Raw genomic sequence first — 21,877 nt, forward strand, 5'->3', positions numbered from 1 at the left:
TTCAAGATTACTTTCACATGTAGTATAATTTGGTTGTCTATTAAAAAGACATGCTACATAAACTCATTCATTCAGTAAATATTTCTCAAACGTTTATTACTGCCAGGAAACATTCTAGGCATGGGAATATAGCAAGGAAGAAAAAAATCCCTAGCCTCGCAGAGCTTACGTGTTGTGAAATAAAATAAAACTAAGTCTTCTTTATGTATCTCATTATGTCCTACCATAATATTCTAAATCGGTAACATTAAAGCATTTTTTGATGTAGTATAGTCATTCATTCACTCAACAGACATTTACTAAACACCATTTATGTACCAGGTCCTACTCTACAGGTATACAGAAATACCCCTCATGAGCACACATTAACTGCTAGAGATTGGCACACATGCGCACACACACACACACACACTCTCTCTCTCTCTCTCTCTCTCTCTCTATATATATATATATATATATAATATATATATAATTTATCTGTATTATTATAAACAAGCATACACATATATATTGTTATATGTGTGTATGAGTAGAAGAAAAATAAAGCAGGGTATGGGTAGAAGCACAGAAGTGCTATTTTTCTGCAGGGAAATGAGGTAAGCACCTCTCATGAGATTACACTTAAGCAGAGTCCTCACTGAAGTGCAGGAGGAAGCCATGCAGGTATCTAGATGTGAAACATTCCAGGAAAGGCAAAACCGACTGTAAAGGCCCTGAGGCAGAAGGCTGGTATGTTCAAAGAACACTAAGGTGACCAAAATGTCTGAACTGCAATGAGTGAGAGAGAAAGTGGTAAAATCAGTCTGAAGAGGTGGCCAAGGACCAGACCATGCAAAGCCTTCCTTTTCTACAATGGAGATAACTTGGAATTTTATTCTAAGTAGGATGGGAAATGAAGTAGGATGTGAAGATTCTGAATAGGAGAATAACATGATCTGACTAAAGTTAAAACCAAAACTACTCGGCTGCCCTATTTAGAATGGTCAAAATCTAGAACACTGACAACACCAAATGCTGGAGAGGATGTGAAGCAAAAGGAAATCTCAGGTACCGTCACTTAAGAAGACAGTTTGGTAGCATTTTATAAAACTAAATATACTCTTACCATACAATCTAGCAAGCGTGCTCTTTGGTATTTACCCAAAGGAGTTGAAAACTTATGTCCACACAAAAACCTACATATGGATGTTTACAGCAGCTGTATTCATAATTACCAAAACTTGGAAGAAACCAAAATGTCCTTCAATAGGTGAATGGATAAATGAACTGTGGTACATGCAGACAATGGAATATTATTCAGTGCTAAAAAGAAATGAGTTATCAAGCCACCAAAACACATGGAGGAATCTTAAATGCATTATTACTCAGTGAAAGAAGCCAATCTGAAAAGGCAAATACTGTATGATTCCAACTACATGACCTTGTGGAAAAGGTGAAAGTACAGAGACAATAAAAAAACCAGTGGTTGCCAGGGGTTGGAGGAGGGAAGGATGGAAGAGGCAGAGAACCGAAGACTTTTAGGGAAGTGAAGATATTCTGCATGATGTTATAATAGTAAATACATGCCATAATATATTTGTCCAAACCCACAGAATGTATAACACCAAGAGTGAATCCTAATGTAAACAATGGACTTTGGGGGATAATTATGCTTCAATATAGGTTCATCAATTGTAACAAATGTACCACTCTGGTGGGGATGTTGATAATGGGGGAAGTTATGCAAGTATGGAGGCAGGGGATATATGGGAAATCTCTGTACCTTCCACTCAGTTTTGCTCTGAACCTAAAACAGCTCTAAAGAATAGTCCATTTAAAAAACAAAAACTGATTGCTTTAAAACACTGAATATAAATGGTATGAATGACATATCCCTTTGCAAAACAATCCGGGGGAGATTTTTAAGGCAATGTCCTTCTTATAGTTTCCCAAGTCAATCACATTTAGAGTCTGTGGCCCACAAGGCAAAGCTTTGAAACATGAAGATCTATAATTAAATTCTGGCTCTGCTACTGAATGACTTCTGTTCTTATGTAAGTCACTTAACCTTTCTGGACACTGCTTTCTTGAGAAAATAATTACAATAATAATAGTCATTCTACAAAGGGGTTTGTGAGGATCAAATTAAAATGAGCACTGGAAACTTTAAAAAAAATTACCTGGCTGCTATTTAGAGACCAGATGGTAGGGGAGCAGACAGTAATCACAGAAACCAGTTAGGAACTTACTACAATAGGCAGGCAGGAGATGATGGTGGCTTATATTAGGAAGGCAACAACAGAGTGTGGAAGAAGTGGCAGAATTCCAAATATATTTTGGAGGTACAGCAGACAGGATTTGTAGATGAATAGGAAGTAAAGGGTAAGAGAGAGAGTGAGGGGAGAGAGAATGTGTCATCAGAAAGGAGAAGGAATTTGGGGAGAGAAATCTAAGTTCAATTTTGCACATTAAGATTGAGACACCTAGGACTTCCCTGGTGGCACAGTGGTTAAGAATCCGCCTGCCAATGCAGGAGACAAGATTTTGCGCCCTGGTCCAGGAAGATCACACATACCGCAGAGCAACTAAGGCCATGTGCCACAACTACTGAGCCTGTGCTCTAGAGCTCGTGAGCCACAACTACTGAGCCAGCGTGCCACAATTACTGAAGCCCGTGCACCTAGAGCCCGTGCTCTGCAACAAGACAAGCCACCGCAATGAGAAGCCCATGCACTGCAACGAAGAGTAGACCCCGCGCACCCCAACTAGAGAAAGCCTGCATGCAGCAATGAAGACCCAATGCAGCCAAAAATAAATAAATTAATTTTAAAAAAAAGATCGAGAAACCTAGAAGACACGAAGTGGAGTTGCCTAAATAACTGTCTAATGTTTCACACTCAAAAAAGTGGGAGATGTTTACATCTAACTTATTGAAAACACTCAACTGTTTTACAGCCACATCTTAAACATGCATATGGTAAATAGCAAGACCTTCCAAATGCCAATATCAGTTAAACTATTATACCAACAGGTGATTAAAACAAGACAGACATGGTTTTAACCCTTAGTTTACAGTTTAGTGTGAGAAACAGAAAAATACACAAGTAATTAAAATATATGCACTATGGGAGAAGTCCAAAATGGAGGAAGAAATTTAGGCAGAGATTAAAACTACCTTAACATCACCTATAAATAACACTCAAATGCTGCACTCACTATGCTGGGTGACGTGCACTGACCATAATGGGTATTATGAACATAGTAGGGTTGGGAAGAAGATAGAATGGGGTTGAGATTCCACTAGAAGGGAGATGGAGTAACAAAGAGGTAGGTTAAGAAAGACTGGAAACTCCAAACAGGTACGAAAGCTAAACAAAAATTAAGACAAGAAAACAGGTAGCCCAGGAAACCCCAGAATCTGAGCATTTATATATTCAGAGCCCAAGTAATCTCATAAGAATAAAGTCTGGCACTCTTTGAAATAACTTACAGAAGATTGTTCTGCTGGTACTGGGACACATGAAAGGTTACAAATTCATTTACTGAGAATAATCTTCTTAAATGTCCCTCATCTAGGAAAGATGAAACCAAAAAGCTATTAAAATGTCAAGTCACATGTCCTGTATGTACCTTAGTTATGGCTTTACTTTGCAGTATGTTCATTCTCAAACAGTATCAACTAGGGGAAAAAATGGGTTGATGTGAAAATCTCTAAGCCCTTAGTATCTTAGAGAATGGATACTCAATCCCCATAAAGTAAGATGCTAGATCTCACCTCATAAAAAAGAAGTCTGCATGTAAGGAAACCTTCTGCTTCAGAGCAGTGACTTTGAACCAAGAAAGGAGAGGTTTGCTACCCTGCTGGGGTGAGGGAGATAACAATGACAATAATGTGCAGTCGACCCTTGAACAACAGAGGGCTTAGGGGTGACCACCCCCATGCAGTTAAAAATCTGAATGTAACTTACAGTCGGCCCTTTGTATCCAGGGTTTCTGCACATCCATGGATTCAATCAGTGGCAGACTGTGTAGTACTGCAGTATTTACTACTGAAAAAAATCCACGTATAAGCAGACCCATGCAGTTCAAAGGTCAACTGTATAACGCTACCTACTATAGCCCATGTAGAAGATCTGAGTCTGATATTCTGATGAAAGGAGGAACTGATACTCTGATTAAAAGCTTATAGGAAGGAAACTTTACAATTTATCTAAAGAAATTAAGTAGGCCTGGATATGAGAAAACATTACAGAAAGACCTAAATAGTCTGTCAAATTTAGGAATGCATAGTAGGGTTTCAGGTTACCAATGATCAATAGTAAAGCTAAGCACCTATGAACAGGTGAAGCAATAAAAGAAACAAAAAATACTCAAAGCATCTTTAATGAGAAGTAACAGATGGAGAACTATATAAAACCAAATGTTTTTCAGATGCTCCAAGTCTGCACTGTATAATACAGAAGCCATATGTGGGTCCTGAGCACTTGAAATGTGCTAATCTGAAATGAGATGTGCTCTAAGTATAAAATACACTCCAGATTTTTAAGACTTAATATGAAAAAGATTGTGAAATATCCTGCTAAAAATTGAAAGGGTAATATTTTAGATATATTGAGTTACATTTTAATTTTTTAATTTGGCCTCAAGAAATTTTAAAATTATATATATAACTCCCTTTTGTGGCTTCCATTATATTTCTATTGGACAGTGCTGTTATAAATTAGTCATGTTTAATGTGAAGCCTTAAGTTAATATGACTATTTTTAACATTTTCATTGAATTTAATAGTTTGTTCCTTTAGTACTAAATTCCTCTTGGGTACATTCTGAATAAGATGATTTTAATGTGAAGAACAATGACAGCTTACCAGACTGTCCAGAAAATAGACTGAATCAAATATCTGGGGAGGGGCTTGAGCCAGCAGGATTGTTCCACCCAATGTTAACCAGGCTCTCTTCATGTTATCTCTGGCAAAACGGTTACATAGTAAGAAAGAAGCACTATGTACACATACAACAAGATTTGACCAATAGTTTAGCCAAATCCATCCAGGATAACAATAAACTTTGTTTTAGGATTTTTCTCAATTACAATCCTAGTGTTAAACTTACAGTGTAAGATAAATATCTTTCACTATGATTTATTCAAGCTAACCCATTTTCAGATATTCAAATTCACCCTTTAGGGAAAGAATTCACCTAATTTCAATTTGCTATAAAGGAAAACACACCTCTCTCATTAGGGTGAAAGGAAATAACTGTATTACTTTTTATGAGATACCATGACAGAATTTGAAAGATAGTGGAATTCTCATAAATACTAATACCATCTGGAAACATTCCATGGTCCATCTGGAAACTTAAAAAGAATGTTGTTTTAGGAAATTAAGAATTTCACAAACAAGATACAGAACATAAAACTTTTACAAGATAGCACTGACTCAAAGACAGAGAATGCAATATCTGAGAAAACCAACTGAACTATCCCAATATTAGAAGACTACTAATTTTAAAAAAAAGTATTGGACTCAGCACAAAGAAACTTATATTGGATTTTAGAGATCCAATATTTCCTACAGATTAAAATATTTCTCAACTCAGAATTCTTTGGCACAAAACAATTCAAGACTTCATATATAATTCTCAGTCAAACTGCCTTAGACTTTGGTAATCAGTTGAAGAAATGGAACCAGTGGAAGATACCATAGACGGCTTAAGGAGAACTTTGGGCTCAGGCGCTAGTTAATTTGAGAGTGAAGTGTCAAACTGCCTTCATTTCAACATCCAGGGGTCTACTAAGCACAAGGCATTAAACTAAGTTTTGGAGATATAATGGTGAACAAGCTACAATCTCTGACCATTATAGAATTTACTCTCTCATTGTTCAGTAAAAGAATAAGAAGTCGGATTGCCATCAATATTTCATTGCCCGTTTCTCTTGCCCCAACTCAAGACATTTCCCCCTTCTCCTATTTGTATATGGAGGGGAAAGGGTGGGGATGGAGAAACAGGGAAGAAGAGATAGGGACATAACATATTGAATTAATTTTTTTTTTTTTTTTTGGTGGTACGTGGGCCTCTCACTGTCGTGGCCTCTCCCGTTGCGGAGCACAGGCCCCGGACGCGCAGGCTCAGCGGCCATGGCTCATGGGCCCAGCTGCTCTGGGGCACGAACCCGTGTCCCCTGCATTGGCAGGCGGATTCTCAACCACTGCGCCACCAGGGAAGCCCAGTATACTGAATTAGAAGTATTCTTCTCATCTCTTTCCCTGTTCAACTCTGAACTCCTTAAAGAGAGAGGATGAAAGCACCCTATCCCCAGCACTTAACCCAGGGTGTGGCATTTATCTGCTGCTCACTATCTCAGAACTAGACTAAATTATAGCCATTTTGCTAGGGTCACTGCTTTTTTCTTTTTCTATATAACCAATACCAAGAATAAATAAAGATTAAAACAATAGAGGTTAATCTTTCCAGTGTTTCCTTTTACAAAAATAAGCATATACATACATCAAGTGCAGATGTCTAAAAGCTATAATGTACATATTACTTTACTTATATTACTTTTATATTAAGGAAAAACATGCAGTTCTATAAGCTAGTTTCTTTTTACCACTATCATGAAGATCTCCCTCACCTCCCAACCCCATCCAGAGGTAACAACTACCATGAGTTCGGTGTAAATGAGATCATATTGTACGCATCATTCTGCAATACCTTTTCCTTGCATTTATGAGGTCTCTCCATGTTTATAAACATCAAAAGGTGGCATGGCAGTGTGGACTGTGGAGCCAGGCCACTGAGGTTCAATCCTAGCTTTGAATCCCAGCTCTGCTATCTACTACCTATGAGAGTAGGTAGGGTTATTTACCCCTCTATGCTTCAGTATTCCCATCTATAAAATGGAAATTATGACAGTACCTATTTCTAAGTTCTCATGAGGACTAAAATATTTAATGTTTATAAAATGCTTAGAACAATTCCTGGGCATAGACAGTAGAATGTTTCTTAAATTAAAAAAAAAATCACTGACAATAACCTAATCATAGATCTAGGTAATTCCTCATTAAATAACTTTTATATCTTATTTTATTTATCCATGCCTCTTATTGTAGACATTTAGATATTTTTTCCAAATGAATACCCCTGCATAAATCTCCCTGGGCAAATGTACAAGTTTCTCCAGACTAATACCTTGAATAGTAATTGCTGGATACTAGGTATGCACATTTTAAATTGTGTAACACTTATCTGATCCTGAGCCTTGTAATCTAATGGGTGAAAATCGATGGTTCATAAGCTTTTAACTACATTTCTCTACAAATGAGGATAAGCATCTTCTCAGTCCAATTTCCAGTTCCCTCTGCTGTGAATTGCCTTACCATCCATTGTTCATTTTATTTGTATCACCTATAGTACCTCTTTTGATATTTACATATTCTGGACACAAATCCACTGGACATTACAGACATTACACATATCTCCCAGATGTGACATTATGTCTTAGTTTGGTTTATGATGTCTTATATTAAACCTAAGTTTTTCTTTTTGAGGTAGTCAAATCCTTGATGGTTTTTTAATCCTTGAAGGTTCATTCTTTTTTTCTTGACTTGTTAAAGAAGGCCTTACATATCCTAAAGATACATATTCTTCTATACATTCCTCTTTTTTTTTTTTTTTTCGGTACGCGGGCCTCTCACTGTTGTGGGCTCTCCCGTTGCGGAGCACAGGCTCCGGACGCGCAGGCTCGGCGGCCATGGCTCACGGGCCCAGCCGCTCCGCGGCATGTGGGATCTTCCCGGACCGGGGCACGAACCCACGTCCCCTGCATCGGCAGGCGGACTCTCAACCCCTGCGCCACCAGGGAAGCCCTATTCCTCTTTTTTAAAAAGTTTCTCATGTTTAGTGTTTAATTCAACTGCAATTTATTTTTGCATATGGTCTGAAGTAGAAATCTACTTTTCCCCCATACAGAAAAACCAATTCAACAGTCCACATTTTCTTTCCCTGCTGATAGAAAATGCCATCTCTAGCACCTACCACCTTCTCAAATATATATGGATCCATTTCTGAACTCTCTATTCTGTTATATTAATCTGTCTTTTCCTGTATTAAGACTATACTACTTTAAATACCATAAGGCTTTACTTTTCTTTGAGGTATAATTTATATAAAGTATACAAGTACTCAAGTACTATGTACAGCCCGATTTTTAAATATGTATACCCCTGTGTGATCCAACTCAGACCAAGATATTAACATTTCTCATGCTCCAGAATGCTCCTCATATCCCTTCTCAGTCAGTACCACGCTTCCAAGATAACCACTATTCTGATCTCGATCACCACAGATTAGTTCTGTTTTTGAGCTTCCTAGAAATGAAATCATACAATATGAACTCCTTTGTGTCTCACTTCTTTTGCTCAACATTTAGTCTGGAACATTCATCTCATGCTGTGTGTAACAGTTTATTTTTTTTCATGCTATGTAGAATTCTATTCTAAATATAATTTTAAGATTGGTCCAGATATCCAACAGCGCAACTCCCTCTTCCTTGTCCTTTTTCTTCTTTCAGAGCTTTCTTGGTTATTCATGTGCCTTTACTTTTGTATATGAAGGTCATTTTCCACCAAAAAAGAAAAAAAAATCCTACTGAGATTTTTGTCTGAAATTACATATAAATCACAGAGAAGTTAATTTTTTAGCAATATTTATACTTCCCACTAATAATTATAGTATATCCTTTTATTCATGTCTACTTTTATGTCCTTCAATAAAACCTTGGGTACTTTATAGAATTTGCTGTAAAAGAGGTATTTTTCATTTTCTAACTGGTTGTCGTCAATTTGAATGTTGAGCTTGTATCCAGTCACACTGAATTCTCTTATTAGTACAGTCTGTTGATTTAAAAAATTTTTTCTAGGGATATGTTCATCTTGTTTTTCTTCCTTTCCAATCCTTTTGTATTTTATTTCTATTTTTTTCTTATCTTATTAGTAGAGATATATTTGTCTTATTCCTGACATTAAAGGGAATGTTTCTAAGGTTTCGCCATTAAGCATGACACTTGCTGTTTGAAAGACAGCCTTTACTGGAAGAAAAAAGTTCATTTCTCTTCATGGTTTGAGGGTTACCTTTTTAAAAAACATTAATGAGTGCTGAGTTTTATCATATACTTTTACCAAATCTTTCAAGATTTTTTTCCCTCTTACTGTATAAATTACATTGATATAATTTTCAAATATTGAATTATCCTTACATTCCTATCCTAATTAAAAATTTTCAAGAAAAAATAACATTTTTATCTCTGTTCATAAATAAGATTGAATGTAATATATTTTCCCTTGTATATTCTTTTCAGTTTAGGTTTCAAGGCTAAATTTGTCTGATAAACAACAGGGCAGCTCTCCCTCTTTTTCTATTATCTGCGTCAGTATGTATAAAATTGGGATTACCTGTTCCCCAAAAGTATATGTAAAATTATGATTACAAAATCACAATTAAAACTACTCCTTCTGATACTACTTCACACCAATTTTAGGATGGCTTTAATCAAAAAGAGAGATAATGAAAATGTTGGTGAGGGTGTAGAAAAACTAGAACCTTCATACATTGCTGGTGGGAAAGTAAAACGGTACAGCTGCTCTGGAAAACAGTCTGGTAGCCCCCCAAGTTACACAGAGTTGCCATATAACCCAGCAATTCTACTCCTAGGTATACACCCAAGGGAAATGAAAACACATGTTCACACAAAATCTTTCACACAAATGTTGGTACCAGGACTATTCATAATAGGCAAAAAAATAGGAAAAAAATCCAAATATCCATCAACTGACATGGTATATCCACACAATGAAATACTATTTGGCCATAAAAAGGAATGAAGTATATTGATACATGCTACAACATGGCTGGACCTTAAAAATATGCTAAATGAAAGAAGTAAACCACAAAAGGCCATAAACTGAATGATTCCATTGTGTGAAATGTGTAGAACTGGCAAATCTAAAGAAACAGAGAGTAGATTAGTGGTTGTCTAAGGCTTGAGGGTTTGTAGAGAATTGGGACTGACTGCTAATAGGTACATGGTTTCTTTCTGAGGTGATGAAAATATTCTAAAATTGACTGTGGTAATGACTGAACAATTCTGTAAAAATATTAAAAACCATTAACTTGTACATTTTAAATGGGTAGGTGGTATGGTTTATGAACTATAGCTCAATTAAGTTGATATTTAAAAAAACTTCTTGGGGAAATTTACCATCGCTTCAATGTCTTAGTGGATTTTAGTTTCTATGGATTTTCTTGTACAATTTTTGAATGATTTTTTCCCTAGAAAACAGACCATTTCACCAGGTTTTTAAAATTTATATACACATAAATTAACAGTGACTTCTTATGGTTTTAAAAATTACAATTACTATTTGTAATTATATCCCATTTTATAACTTTATTATTTGTGTCATCTGCTTCTTGGTGAGTACTTCCAGAACTTAATCAACTGAAAATAACCAGCTTCAATCTGAATGAACATTGCTACTATTTCTATTGTTGATTACTTTCTATTTCATCAAATTCTACTTTTATTTTCATTTCCCCTTTCCTTCTTTCTTTGGTTTTACTTTTTTCAGTTGTTTGAGCTGTATATCCGGGTCACTTATTTTCTTTCAACCTAATACATGCATTTAAGGTTATATGTTTACCCCAAGCACCACTCTTCTTATATCCCTCAAGTTTCGATACAATGCTTTTGTTGTGATTCAGTTCTAATTATTTCATAATTTCCACTATTTTTTTTTAATCCTTGAAAATTCTTAGTCATTTTTTCTTCAATATTGCTTCTCTACCATTCTCTGTATTCTCTCTTCTGGAACTCTAATTAGAGATACGTTGGACCTTTTCAATCTACTCCTAAGGTGTCTTAGTTTTTCTTTTCTATTTTTCATCTCTTTATCTCCCTGTGCTCTGGTCCTGGAAGAGTTAACCAGTTTTACCTTGAAATTAACAACTTCTCTCTTTAGCTACCTCTAATCTTCTACTTTGCCCAATGATTTTTTAAAAATTTATTTATTTATGTTTGGCTACATGGGGTCTTTGTTGCTGCACGTGGGCTTTCTCTAGTTGCGGCGAGCGTGGACTACTCTTCGTTGCAGTGTGCACGGGCTTCTCTTGCTGCGGAGCACGGGCTCTAGGCACGCGGGCTTCAGTAGTTGCGGTGCACGGGTTTAGTTGCTCCGTGGCATGTGGGATCTTCCCAGACCAGGGATCGAACCCGTGTGCCCTGCATTGGCAGGCAGATTCTTAACCACTGTACCACCAGGGAAGTCTCCCAATGATTATTTTATAACTAGATACATTTTTCATTTTCAAGATTTCAATTGGTTAATTTATATATCTAAATATATTTTTTTCTTGATTGCTCTTATTCAATTATAATGGAATATCCTCTGAATAATAAAAAAGGAATAGATATACTTTAATCTAATATACTTTCAGGTGAAATGTTCTTTGAAAAGTTCTCCATTATAAAATTCTTTAATGTCAAAAAAAAATACTTCTTAAGAGCCCTCTTGACTGCTATTCTACCGAATGTTATCCCACTGTGCCTACCTGCATCAAGGCAGGGAAAGAATAAGTCCTATTATTGCCATTTTAGAATTAGAGAAACTGAAGCACAATAAAGTCCTTTATAAAATACTTTCTCCCCAACTTTTCTTTGAAAAATATCAGAGCCACAGAAAAGTTGAAAGTACAATGTATACCACTGTACCCTTCACCTAGATTTAAAATTGTTAAAATTTTCCAGATCTGCTCTCTCTCTCCTTTTCTCTCTCTTTACATACACATATCACCACATCCAGATACCCACACATTTTTCTTCTGAACTCATCATGATATTTCACTTCTAAATATTTCAGCATGCATCTCTAAAGAACAAGGGCATTCTCATACCATATCACACTAAGAAAACCAGGAGACTGAAAGGTCAGCAGATTCAAATCAAACACTTAAATCATCTAACTGCTCTTCATTTTGGCTTGTCTAATTGGACCTGAAGTGGTTCTCTGGTGATTATTTAGAAGTGACACTCAATCTGTCAAAAAGCATTTCCTTCCTTCAGTGACCTTGAAATCAGATTTCATTTACTGCTTCATCAGACGGGTATCTTAAATCCAAGCATTTCTGAAAAAATCTAGCAATAATCTTCTAAGATATTCCAACCTCAAAAATCAAGTATACTACTACACAGTCTTAAAGTGAATACAATCGAATTAACACTCTCAAAGCTATACATTCTTTTCTAATGTGCAATGGAAGTTTATAGTGTATTAAACAATAGTAATTTCACTATACCAGCTTTGAAGGAAAAAAGTTGTTATTCTTAAGAAAAATATACAGTACAAATGGGACTGATTAGCCAAATGAACCCGTTTTATAAATGAAAAAACTGGCAAGTATATTTGTGACTCTACATGAAAACTAATTTTTCAATGGGCACGATTTAATCTCAGTCACTCATGTTAGGAAGTAAGATAAAACACAATAAAATCCTATCCTTGCTCTCAAAGACCATACAAGTCAGCTTAACAATTTTACATCAGAAGAAATAACAATCAATACAACCTGAAGCTAATATTTAAAGCTAAACTGTGTCATACAGATAAGTATACCTACAATCACAGAAATATTTAAGATCAAACTACAATCAAATAATAGCTAATAAGAGAAGTTATTATGTGCCACTAGGCACTGTTCTAAGTACATTCCAAGAATTAGTTAATTCAATCCTCATAACAATCTCATTTTTCCACTGAAGAAGCAGAAATAACAGAGATGCCAGCATAAAAAGATTTATATAAGGGGTAGGACCTGACCTCAACCTTAAAGTACAGAGAAGAAGAATGAAAAGAGGGTCATTTCAAGAAAATGGAAAAGCAAAAGCCAAAGCATAAATATGAGAAGTATCCTGGTAAGACCAAAACAAAAGTTTCAAATTGAAGAAATTAAGGCTGGATAAATAGGATGGGATTAGATCATGGGAGGCCCTAAGTACCCAGCAAATGGACGAAATTTTATAAAACAGCAAAAGCACGGCACCACTACAGGTCTTTATGTGCTATAAGTGGCCTTTTAAAAATGGTAACCTGGTAACAATGCAGAGTGAGTGAGAGAGAAATGGGAAGCAAGGAACTCTGTCCAATTCTAACATTTACATAAATAAATCGGGTTGGCACATGAGGAATCACAGAGCTCTAGTGAACCAACTATGTCACCCCTTCACATCAATAAGCCAATCCATTATGAACAATGAAGTGGTCAGTATAATTGCAACATACCCTGAATTATTTCCAAATATACCTTCAATTAAATTAAAAGGTACATTGAAAACTAGGTCAGTAAGAAGTAAAACTATTCTCGCTGTTTAGTACTATGCCAAAAGAATTTGGCCAAATTTGACATAAGCGGAAATTTTACAGTATAAGTATCTACTTCAATAAAACAAACATCACAAATAAAGGAATTAAAATAATTCAACATATAGCTTCCTCACACTGCTTTAGAATTATTACACTATTTATCAAAAGGTAATAAATACATAATTTTTATAAACAGCTATTATTAAATGTATACTTTAAAATTAATGTCACATTTATTCATATACCTGTTAAGCACTAGGTATTTATCATCCATACAATAAATTCTATAATCCACAACAAACTTACAAAAAGAAAATATCCCAAACAACTTCCTCTCTTTGTAATTAAATGAACTCCTAAAGAGAAGAAATGTGGGAAAAAAAAATCTTAAGTCTGTGAAAACTAGATTACTTACCAGCAACTTGAGTTATCCTATTGGGTCTTTTCCCTCACAGATCCACCTCTCTTGCCCTTCTGTCCAGCATGAGAATCTTCCTGATGGGCATCCACTGGAACTGAGGGGGCATGCAGTACAGACGCATATGTAAGAAAGTTGGGGGGAGGGGATTTGGGAGATGCTAGAGACATGCTTCAGTGTGCTCGCTTACCTTCCTGAAATTGGAAATTTCAACGGTCCCTTGGTCCTCGAGGCATTCACAATAACTTCAAAGAATGTGGATCTGTGGAGATTACCCAATAGGAGAACTCCAGTTACTGGTAAGTGATCCAGCTTTTTCTTCTCTATCAGAATAAGAAAATTATTTAAATTTATTTGAGATTATTAATACATGTAGAACTACAGGGGACAAAGTTGTAAATTCATCAGATTATTATATATGAATGCACCGAAGTAAATACAGAAACAATGTGCTAACTATGAGGTCAACAGAAACTTCTGGCATTATCAGAAACACAAGGAAAAGAAAATGATTTGAATGGTTTCATTTAAAAATCTCCACTGTAACAACAGATATATTTTAATATATAAAAAATCAGCTATCAGACTATTCTATCTCACTAAAAACACCACCATCATTTTTTAATATTAGTAAAGGATAATTAGTTGATCAAAATCTACCATTTCTTAACTAGCCATTGTCATTAACATTGCTTGAATTTTGGTGTAAAGGCCACCACAGTGGATTAACAATCTGTAAGACTTCAGATAAAAAGCATCAATGCAATTCCCATACATCACTCAATAAGTCTAAAATAACCATTTGTCACCTACAACAAACCAACCACATACACATATATAAGCATGTCCACAAAAAAAAAGTATGCCAGGCCACTGATAAACAATGATGCTGATTTTAATGTAAATAATTGTACAAAGCAGTACAGTAATATTTTTGATTAACTGTTATATTTTTTACTTTTATAGCAATAAATTATTTTATTTTACTTAATTTTTTTCCATTTCATTTATTTATTTTTTTTACATCTTTACTGGAATATACTTGCTTTACAATGTTGTCTTAATTTCTGCTGTATAACAAAGTGAATCAGCTATATGTATACATATATCTCCATATCTCCTCCCTCTTGCATCTCCCTCCCACCCTCCCTATCCCACCCCTCTAGGTGGTCACAAACCACTGAGCTGATCTCCCTGTGCTATGTGGCTGCTTCCCACTAGCTATCTATTTTACATTTAGTAGTGTATATATGTCAATGCCACTCTCTCACCTCCTCCCAGCTTCCCCTTCCCACCCGCCCATGTTATACTTTTTAAATTGGACCTGTCACTGAAAAACAAAAAACTATTGATAACAGAAGAAAAGTCTCCTCAACAGAACTTTATTTCAGGTCCACATGACGACTGCCTTTACCTTTAACTCAATACATATTAATCAGGTACATGTTCATTTTAATGTGCTAGAGCAGTGATGACTTCAAACACTAGTTCTTACTGAAGATACAGATATGTTTCAGTTATAGTCTTCCCTGCTACCATTATGCTCCTATTTAATAATTATCCCCTACCTTCAAGAAACATATGGTTTCATGGTTCTTCATTCTATGGAAAAAATTAAAGATAATATATAGCTTTTCCTTTGTTTGAAGAGTAAACAGGATTAAATGGTGTATAAAATCATTACTCAACAAAAACAAACTGAAAATGTCATTCTAATGAAAATCTTAAGTTTCAATCTTGTTATAAGGTAATATTTGTATTTAGTAAAGGATGACAGCACCATGTCAACCGATTTTTCCTAGATTCCCACTTAAAGATACAAATTGTCTTGGATAAATTATATCCATTTTTATATAAATCTGAGTTTTAAAAAATAATAGTAATTAATGCATTAGCTTTTTTGTGGGGATGAGTCAGGATCCTTTGTTTTTATTTTTTTTTAACATCTTTTTTGGAGTATAATTGCTTTACATTGTTGTGTTAGTTGCTGCTGTGTAACAGAGTGAATCAGCTATACGTATACATATATCCCCATATCCCCTCCCTCTTGCATCTCCCTCCCACCCTCCATATCCCACCCCTCTAGGTGGTCACAAAGCACTGAGCTGATCTCCCTGTGCTATGCAGCTGCTTCCCACTAGCTATCTATTTTACATTTGGTAGTGTATATACGTCTATGCCACTCTCTCACTTCATCCCAGCTTACCCTTCCCCATACCCGTGTCCTCAAGTCCATTCTCTACGACTGCATCTTTATTCCTGTCCTGCCCCTAGGTTCTTCAGAACCTTTTTTATCTTAGATTCCATATATATGTGTTAGCATATGGAATTTGTTTCTCTCTTTCTTACTTACTTCACTCTGTATGACAGACTCTAGGTCCATCCACCTCACTACAAATAACTCAATTTTGTTTCTTTTTATGGCTGAGTAATATTCTGTTGTATATATGTGCCACATCTTCTTTATCCATTCATCTGTCAATGGACACTTAGGTTGCTTCCATGTCCTGGCTATTGTAAATGGCGTTGCAATGAACATTGTGGTACATGTCTTTTTTTAAATTATGGTTTTCTCAGGGTATATGCCCAGTTGTGAGATTGCTGGGTCATATGGTACTTCTAATTTTAGTTTTTTAAGGAACCTCCATACCGTTCCCCATGGTGGCTGTATCAATTTACATTCCCACCAACCGTGCAAGAGGGTTCGCTATTCTCCACACCCTCTCCAGCATTTATTGTTTGTAGATTTTCTTCGATGATGGCCATTCTGACCGGTGTGAGGTGATACCTCATTGTAGTTTTGATTTGCATTTCTCTGATGCTTAGTGATGTTGAGCATCCTTTTATGTGTTTGTTGGCAATCTGTATACCTTCTTTGGAGAAATGTCTATTTAGGTGTCTTCCCATTTCTGGATTGGGTTGTTTGCTTTTTGATATTGAGCTGCATGAGCTGCTTAATGCATTAGCTTTTAAATGGCCCACTCAGGCAAACAGGGGCACTACACAGACCTCAATTTCTAACTGTAATACATAGATAAATGCCAAAAGGGCCATCTAGTTAACCAGATTCCTAGTTAACATCTATTCCCTGAAAAGTAAGTATAAGTACATGGCATGAAGGTCCTATGTGTTTGGATTGATGCAACAGATACAGGAGCAATAATTCAAATATTTTATCCTTATGGTATAAGCTAGTATAAAAGTTGTCATTAAGAACTAAATGATAATTTCCAATTTTAATTTACAGCAATACATGCAGTCTCCATTTAGACTCAGATCTTATGAATTGAAAATAAAATCAAGTGCATTTAAAAAAATAATTTGAGAATCAAAATATCTTGAACATATTTTAAGGTAACCAAAAGGTTCACTTAAGAGACCAGCATTCAAGGCTGTTTGTTGTTGTTATCATAGCATAAGCTCAACTAAGATAGATTTTATCAGAACAGCTGAGAAAAGAAATTCCAGAAATTGGAATACTCTACTCAAAAGTATCCTCTGTAAGCTCTAATAATTGTAACGCCCATCCACAAAAAGGTACTCCTTAGTATCAAGAACCTAATCAAGTGTTTCACTAATGAGAATCTACTGCATAAAATCAATATGAACTTTTGAAAAAACTGTTCAGAAAAAAAGAGTTAGCTAACTTTCACTTCCACTACTACCCATTAGTTTAGACATTATATTTTGGCAGGAAGCAACTTAAATTACAACTGACTTTGTGATTCCAAGTACATTATTTTCTAACTTTCGATTAAGATTTAAAATTCTAATGTAAGGTATTACAGCTGTGGAAAGTTGTTCTGGTAAATCCTGGACTTGAAATCCTTTAGCAGTGTAATAAAATTCAACATTATACATATATTCACACATATTTCAGTGACATTATTGATGGTTCATAAATATGGGGGGATGTGTGTACCTCAGTTAACAAAATAAGGTCAAAAGTGAATTATACATTTACTTACTAAATAATGTTATTTACAGGGCTTCCCTGGTGGCGCAGGGGTTAAGAATCCCCCTGCCAGTGCAGGGGACACGGGTTCCAGCCCTGGTCCGGGAAGATCCCACATGCCGCGGAGCAACTAAGCCCGTGTGCCACAACTACTGAGCCTGTGCTCTAGATCCCTTGGGCCACAACTACTGAGCTCGTGTGCCACAACTACTGAGGCCCGTGCACATAGAGCTCGTGCTCTGCAACAAGAGAAGCCACGGTAGTGAGGAGTCCGCGCATGGCAATGAAGAGTAGCCCCCGCTCGCCGCAAATAGAGAAAGCCCGCACACAGCAACGAAGACACAACACAGCCAAAAATAAATAAATAAATAAAATTTATTTTAAAAAAAATAATAATAATGTTATTTACAGAAACCGTCATCCTTTTTTGCTCCTTAAACAGCTCATCAGATAATCCATTTCTTAAATTTTCCTTTCCTTCAGCCTTATCCACTACTTAGCTCTACATGAACCCATAAAAAAACAAACAAAAACAGTACTATTTTCTTAACATAAATTAACCTAAAATCAAGATGGAAAAAACTGTATTTATCTGTATAATAGAGGTAACAGCAGAACCTACTTCACAGAACTGTGAGGATTAAGTTAATAAAAATATAAGTAATGCATATAAAAACCATGCCTGGAGAGGCCCGCGTACCGCAAAACAAAAACAAAAACAAAAAAAACCCTTTGGGCTTCCCTGGTGGCGCAGTGGTTGAGAGTCCGCCTAACGATGCAGGGGACACAGGTTCGTGCCCCGGTCCGGGAAGATCCCACATGCCGCGGAGCGGCTGGGCCCGTGAGCCATGGCCGCTGAGCCTGCGCGTCCGGAGCCTGTGCTCCACAACGGGAGAGGCCACAGTGGCGAGAGGCCCGCGTACGGCAAAACAAAACAAAACAAAAAAGACAGAGGCTCCCGTTTGGGTGACTTTCACCCAGATATCTTGCTTTGGGGTAAGCAAGCTGCCATGTTGTGAGCAGCCCCATGGAGAAGCCCACATGACAAATAAATTAATGTATCTGGCCAACAACCAGAGTCCTGAGGCCTGCCAACAGCTGGAAGCAGGTATTCTATGGCCTGCTGACAACCCTGACTGAGCTTAGATGTGGATCCTCCCTCAGCTGAGCCTGAGAGAACCTGAGCCAGAACCACCTGCTAAACGGCTTCTGAATTCTTGACAAGGAAGGAAAGAAGGAAGGAAGGAAGGAAGGGAGAGAGGGAGGGAGGGAGGGAGAGAAGATAATAAATGCTGATTGTTTTTGGCCACTGAGTTTTGTGGTAATTTGTTATAAAGCAACAGGTAACTAATAGGGAGAGCATTACAAAGTAATTAGTATTAAGCTAAAAGTTGCAAAGTGAATATTAATTATGTTCCTAAAAAGGAACTCAGAGAAAATATGAGTTAATGGGTAGGGGCCCAATTTGGAATTTGGTTCTTGGTTTTTATGTCCAAAAATTCAACCTAAAGCTAAAGCAGATAAGACTCAACTGAGCTATACCAACCAACCTCCTCAAACTGATTAATAAATCACACACCACCTTCCAGGGCATTTCCTTCCCAACCAATCTGGATGGAACCAAAGCATTACAAAGAACTGCATAATGCACACAGTCTAAGTGTGAAGCAGCCCTGAAAACTGGTTGTTGTGTCTACAACCTACTTTTTTTAACTGAAATTTTTTAAAAGTTTAAGATGCAGTTAACTTAAATACAAAGAAGCCTACATTACTACAACCCCAGAATAAAGCACCATTCTAGCAACCGCCAAATAACATCTCTCACTTCCTACCATCTCCTGTACTATGCTAAACACTAACCAATTGGCTGTGTGGTTTTTTTTATATCACTTTATGTTCTAGTCATTCTTCCTAAGGATACCTTAATCGCATTAATTGATCTTCAACAATATTTTCATCTTCCTAATTTGACAAATACCCTAGTTCCATAATTAAGCATCACATTTTATAAACCATACCTTAAAATGAGATACTTCTGTAGAAAAGTAATATCCTCTATTCTTAATAGTTTCTAGTTCAAGGAAACATTTTCCTGATCCTAGTCCAAAATGTGAGAAGCATTAATCCTTCATTAGCTAATTATAGTTAGTATCCAAGTTAAAGATCGGTTGGCCAAAAGGTTCGTTCGGTTTTTTCCATAAGATGGCTCTAGTAGCACTTAGTTGTCTTTAACTTCATTCGAAACAATTTTGTTAGACTGTATGTGACAGCTGTCATATCAGTGTGCATTTTATTATTATTTTTATTTTTTGCGGTATGCGGGCCTCTCACTGTTGGGGCCCCTCCCATTGTGGAGCACAGGTTCTGGACGCGCAGGCCCAGCGGCCATGGCTCACAGGCCCAGCCGTTCCGCGGCATATGGTATCTTCCCGAACCGGGGCACGAACCCGTGTCCCCTGCATTGGCAGGCGGACTCTCAACCACTGCACCACCAGGGAAGCCCTCAGCGTGCATTTTAAAAAAGACTTATCAAATTGGTGAATTTCTGTGTAGCCATTTTTATATTGAAGATGGAAGAAAATAAGCAACATTTTCGGCATATTCTGCTTTATTATTTCAAGAAAGGTAAAAATGCAACTGAAACACACAAAAAAGATTTGTGCAGTTTTCTGAAGTTTCATGCTGCAGATTTCTCACTGGACAATGCTCCACGGTCAGGTAGACCAGTTGAAGTTGATCAAATCAAGACATTAATTGAGAACAATCAATGATATACCACGTGGGAAATAGCCAACATACTCAAAATATCCAAATTAACTGCTGAAAAACATTTGCACCAGCTTGGTTATGTTAATTATTTTGATGTTTGGGTTCCACGTAAGTGAAGTGAAAAAAAACCTTCCTGACCGTATTTCCACATGAGATTCTCTACTGAAACATAATGAAAACATTCCGTTTTGAAAACAAATTGTGACGGGCAATGAAAAGTGGTTACTGTACAACAATGTGGAACAGAAGAGATCGCGGGGCAAGCGAAATGAACCACCACCAACCACACCAAAAGCTGGTCTTCATCCAAAGAAGGTGATGTTGTTTATATGGTGGGATTGGAAGGGAGTCCTCTATTATGAGCTCCTTCTGGAAAACCAAACAATTAATTCCAACAAGTACTGCTCCCAATTAGACCAACTGAAAGCAGCACTCAACAAAAAGCATCTGAAATTAGTCAACAGAAAACACATAACCTTCCATCAGGATAACACAAGACCACATGCTTCTCTGATGACCAGGCAAAAACTGTTATAGCTAGGCTGAGAAGTTCTGATTCATCTGCCATATTCACCAGACATTGCACCTTTAGATTTCTGTTTATTTCCATCTTTACAAAATTCTCTTAATGGACAAAACTTCGATTCCCTGGAAGACTGTAAAAGGCACCTGGAACAGTTCTTTGCTCAAAAAGATAAAAAGTTTTGAGAAGACAGAATTACGAAGTTGCCTGAAAAATGGCAGAAGGTAGTGGAACAAAAGGGTGAATATGTTGTTCAATAAAGTTCTTGGCAAAAATGAAAAACATGTCTTTTATTTTTACTTAAAAACCAAAGGTACTTTTTGGCCAACCCAACACGCAAAAATAACAGCTAACAATACTCTGAATGCCAACAATTATGTCAACACGATAAGGAAATCTAACTTTTATTCTGCAGCAGTTTCAAATTCTTTTTCTCACCTTTTCTTGTTTTTTTTTTTTTTTTTTTTTTTTTTGCTGTACGCGGGCCTCTCACTGCTGTGGCCTCTCCCGTTGCGGAGCACAGGCTCCGGACGCGCAGGCTCAGCGGCCATGGCTCATGGGCCCAGCCGCTCTGCGGCATGTGGGATCCTCCTGGACCGGGGCACGAACCCGTGTCCCCCACATCGGCAGGCGGACTCTCAACCACTGCGCCACCAGGGAAGCCCTTTTCTCACCTTTTCTGACCATAATATTAAAATTAATCTAACGAGATTCTAAGCCCTGTATTAATTTTCAACTCAATTCTTAATAACTATCTCTAAAACATAAGTGCATATTCTTGATGTAAAACACATTTATTTATTTTTAAATAAATTT

The 21,877-nt window shown here is 36.7% G+C and overlaps 1 protein-coding gene across 3 annotated transcripts in view; it reads right to left on the minus strand.

Moving 5' to 3' along the window:
- Positions 1-21,877, minus strand: part of YAF2 (YY1 associated factor 2) — a 67,512-nt gene that overhangs the window by 28,486 nt on the left and 17,149 nt on the right. The window contains exon 3 of one of the 3 annotated variants that reach the window (XM_059082172.2): positions 14,005-14,076. The exons of 1 other annotated variant lie outside the window; for it this stretch is intronic. In XM_059082172.2, coding sequence (XP_058938155.1) covers positions 14,005-14,076 — 72 coding nt within the window. Of the gene's footprint in view, positions 1-14,004; positions 14,138-21,877 lie in introns of all 3 variants that reach the window. One more of the 3 variants, XM_059082173.2, reaches the window with a different exon arrangement.

Source organism: Kogia breviceps, chromosome 12, assembly GCF_026419965.1.
Source record: "Kogia breviceps isolate mKogBre1 chromosome 12, mKogBre1 haplotype 1, whole genome shotgun sequence".
In the NCBI taxonomy this organism is placed as follows: Eukaryota; Metazoa; Chordata; class Mammalia; order Artiodactyla; family Physeteridae; genus Kogia; species Kogia breviceps.